Raw genomic sequence first — 4213 nt, forward strand, 5'->3', positions numbered from 1 at the left:
TCCAGATTTTCAAATAGTTGTATCTCGGCCAAATATTATCCTATCCTAACAAACCATACATCAATGGAAAGCTTATTTATTCAGCTTTCAGATGATGTATAAATCTCAATTTCAAAAAATTGACCCTTATGACTGGTTTTGTGGTCCAGGGTCACATATTTGTACTGGAAAACAAGGCAAAAATGCAGGAGAAAATCAGTTTAAAATGGTTAAAAGTGACCTGATCACAAGACAGACTGAGGTTTAACCAAACATTTAACATACATATCTCAAATGCATCTCCTGTGCCCACATATAATCAGATTTGATCTCTAAATGTCATATATGTACAAGCTTTTCCTTATGTATATTAGACTATTCTTTATGGAGCTAGTTTTAGTGCAGTGTTTGATTGACAGGTGAGTAGGCGTTGATTTGTTGTTTTCTGAGATGCATTAGCATTTCAAGTGCAAATGTGAGGTAGTCACATCCATTTTTAATAAATATGAATGGGATTTCAGTGACTGGATCATAAGAAATTTTGTGTACATCTGTATTTAATGCTGTCTACTTGTTATTGGCTCACATATGTTAATACTAATGTTAGGGAGTAACAAACTAAAAGTAGCAACAGTTGACAACATTAAGTTAACATCTGTTTTTTTTTTTTTTTTAAACATTATAACAGAACTAAACTAAATGTTAATGTTAAATGCTGCTTAATATATTTGTCGAAACCGGATTCTTTACAGGATTCCTGGATGACTAGAAAACATTTATTTGAAATAAAAATCTTTGTGACATTACACAGTAAATATCTTTACACAATAAAATGTTTTTTTTTTTCTTAAAAAAATAAGTAAATACCCCAAACCAAACTTCTGAATGGTAGTGTATATAATTTAGAGATTGTATTTTATGGAAATGTATGTTTTGATTTAATGCTGTCACCTCAGTTGTAATTGTTTATTTATTCATTCATTCAAAAACACTAAACACAAAAAACATATAAATTCAGACATACTTTAATTGTTAGTTATTTAAAATTATTTAAAAATGAATATAGTTAGCATTGTTAACTTGTAGCTTGGCTGTAGGCCTATTTAACTACTTTTTAAAGGGGTCATGTGATGCGATTTCAAGTTTTTTTCTTTGGAGTTTTACAAGCTGTTCCTGAATAGATAAGATCCCTAAAGTTGCAAAGACTAAAGTCTCAAACCCAAAAAGACATTCTTTATAAAAGTTAAGACTGGTCCACGCCCTCCTAAAACGCCTCGTTTAAACACGCCCCCACATGTCTACCGGCGCGATGCAATGCAACGCTTAAAAAGACAGCATAAGTCATTATAATCCGTAATCATGTCCCCACTGGATGCAACAAATGCCTCGTTTGTAATGGGTTTTAATGTTTTTGTCTCGTCGCTCCGGCCGGGACACAGCATCACAGTGTGGTGAGGGGCGTAAAATTTCCGTCACACGCTTGAGGTATTCGGCCAATCACAACGCACTGGATAGCTGGCCAATCAGAGCACAGACCGATGAGCTTTGTAAAAATCGACGCGTTTCAGAAAGGCAGGGCATAGAAGAGAAACAATAATATACAGTATGTAGAAAATAATGTGTTTTTTGAACTTTAAACCGCATAAACACATTTCATTACACCAAATACACAAATTAATGTTCTCTTTAGCAACATCATATGACCCCTTTAAGTAGTTTGTAGCTGCGAGAACTAGTTTCAAAATAGCTTCCCCAGTGGTTTTCGTGGACACAGACATAGCTTACTGTTAGGTCCTTCGCTGATCTGACCTGTTTATGATGCTTTATTCACAACAGAGCCAAAGAAAAAGCTGCTGGTCTTTCAGAAGAGGATGAAGGAATAGTCAAAGAGAACGGAACCGCACTTTCAGGTCTTGGCGGGAAAGAAGGCGTCTATAATCAAACGTTCTCAAATGACAACCGCTTCACCGAGCTGTAGACACTGATGACAGCCAAAGTGAAATAGTAAAGCCATTCAGTATCACTGAATAACCTATAAAATGCTTCACATATAACAAAGAATTTATAGCCTCCTCTAGACTGTCCTGGAATGCACAGAAATAAGATTGAGTATTTATATATTACTTTGTTGAGTTTTGCGGCTGTTAGTTTGAAAGCTAACACCGTGTCCTAATCAAACGTGATGCAATGCCATGACACATGTTTTTGCCTTAAACAGCCGCGACATGGATTCGGTTTTAGAAATGGAAAAACTGATTGTTTTGAGAAATTGTTTTAGAAATTGTTTATTTCTGCAGGTGGAAAAACATACAAACTATGACAATGATAATCTCAGGAACTGATTAAGTGCTTTATTATTATTATTAATGTTAAAAGTGTCTAATATGACCTGGAATATATAGCCATACTGAAAATGACAATGGAAAATTTACCTCAGATCTTGAAAATAAATGTAAGAAAATATTAATGTTATAACTGTGATCTCAGTGTGAAAAAAATTGTTTCAGTCACTCAGTATGTATTTTTAAATAATGTTAAAATGGGTTAATATTTATGTATTTGATTATGTACTTGTACTATGGAAGTTCCGCCATGGAACATTAACAAAAATAGGAAAAAGGTACATTCAATTTTTATTTTTTTCTCTGAATTTAGTTTATATCTCACAATTAGGAGTTTATTTCTCGGAATTCTGAGCGAAAAAAAGTTTTTATTACAATATATAAATTCTGAATTGCGAGAAAAAGTCAAAATTGTGAGATATAAATGTAGAGTTATGAGATATAAACTCAGAATTGCAAGAGATAAAATCAAATCTTTGAGAAAAGGTCAGAATTGAGAGGTTCAGACTTGCAATTGCGAGTTATAACTTGCAGTTGTGGGAAAAAGTCTGAATTGTGAGATATAAACCCACAATTGTGAGGAAAAAAAAAAAGTAATTGACTTAAGTTGCAATTATCTTTTTAATATTTTTATTTTGTGACGGAAATGAACTTAACTTATCTATTTGATTATGTACTTAACTATTTTGTTCTCAGAGAGAAAGACCCACCCACACGCTCTTCTGATTGGCTGACGCATTTCATAGGTTAGGACATGGTGTAACATCAATATACTAGTGTACTACTAAAAGCTGTCAAAAATAGTTAAAAGTAGTTAATTTTTTGCTTTATAACAAAGCCCTTCAATATGTCCCACCCCCAACTTCCTGTTTAAACAGGGCGATATGTCAACTCAGGAAAGAAAACTGTGCTTGTCAAACATTTCATGAGGTTTTTAATTCAGCTGACAACGGTAATCCGTAGCATATTCTGACGTCTGAATTATGTTCTCAGGTGCCTGTTTATTCAGCAACAATTCATAATTAATTATTAGAGGGAATCAATAATTTATGAAAAGATGAGGCACTTCTACACAGTAACAGATTAGGCAATTTTCTAGATTCAAAAACAAGCGTTTTTTTTCTTTCTTCCCCATTATGAGATGTGGGTTTGTGCATCTATCACACTTCAACAGCCTTAATTGATTGGATCCTCCACTGAGTGGGAAAGAAGATTGAAGAATATTAAGAGAAGATCTCTCTGAAGAATATGAGATGTTGAACTTCTGAGAACGTTCCTATCATGAGATTTACGGCACAATCTTTCACTAATTGGATCCTCCGTCTTCAGAACCACACACAGGGCTACAGTCACAGAAATAACAGACCAATATCACAAGAAAGCTCATTATTGTATTGATGCCCTGTAGGAATACAGAATCCAATACAATAGATAATCACTCCACACCTGCTGCTGTGTTTAATAAGTTATTCAGGTGGTAGTTAATGATCTCAGCTGCTAGGTTCAAGGTTCAAACCCCTGTTATTGTAATACCTAAACGTGTACTCAAACTTGTAATTTTAGCGCACACATATTCTTTTTACATTTGGATACTCACTGATACGTACAATATTATTGTACTAACAACAAAACACGAATACCTTGCATATATAACTTTAGAAAAATGATTAAATGTTTAAGGGCTATACAATATTGAACATTTGGAATTCAAAAATTGATTGTATTGAATTAATAATAAATTTGATTATGTTAATGATAATACAGTAAGTTTATTTAACATCTCATTTTGTATTAAAACTGCTTTATTTTATGTTCTGTTTTTTAAAGGTTAGACTGGTCACAATAGTTTGCTTTAGCCAAAAAAAAAAAAAAAACAATTTATTTTTTATCTT

The 4213-nt window shown here is 33.1% G+C and overlaps 1 protein-coding gene across 1 annotated transcript in view; it reads left to right on the forward strand.

Moving 5' to 3' along the window:
* Positions 1-2380, forward strand: part of cltrn (collectrin, amino acid transport regulator) — a 14287-nt gene extending 11907 nt beyond the window's left edge. The window contains exon 6 of the mRNA XM_016454615.1: positions 1816-2380. Coding sequence (XP_016310101.1) covers positions 1816-1957 — 142 coding nt within the window. The 3' untranslated portion in view covers positions 1958-2380. The remainder of the gene's footprint in view (positions 1-1815) is intronic.
* Positions 2381-4213: the final 1833 nt, after the last annotated feature.

Source organism: Sinocyclocheilus anshuiensis, unplaced genomic scaffold, assembly GCF_001515605.1.
Source record: "Sinocyclocheilus anshuiensis isolate Anshui unplaced genomic scaffold, SAMN03320099.WGS_v1.1 scaffold67, whole genome shotgun sequence".
In the NCBI taxonomy this organism is placed as follows: Eukaryota; Metazoa; Chordata; class Actinopteri; order Cypriniformes; family Cyprinidae; genus Sinocyclocheilus; species Sinocyclocheilus anshuiensis.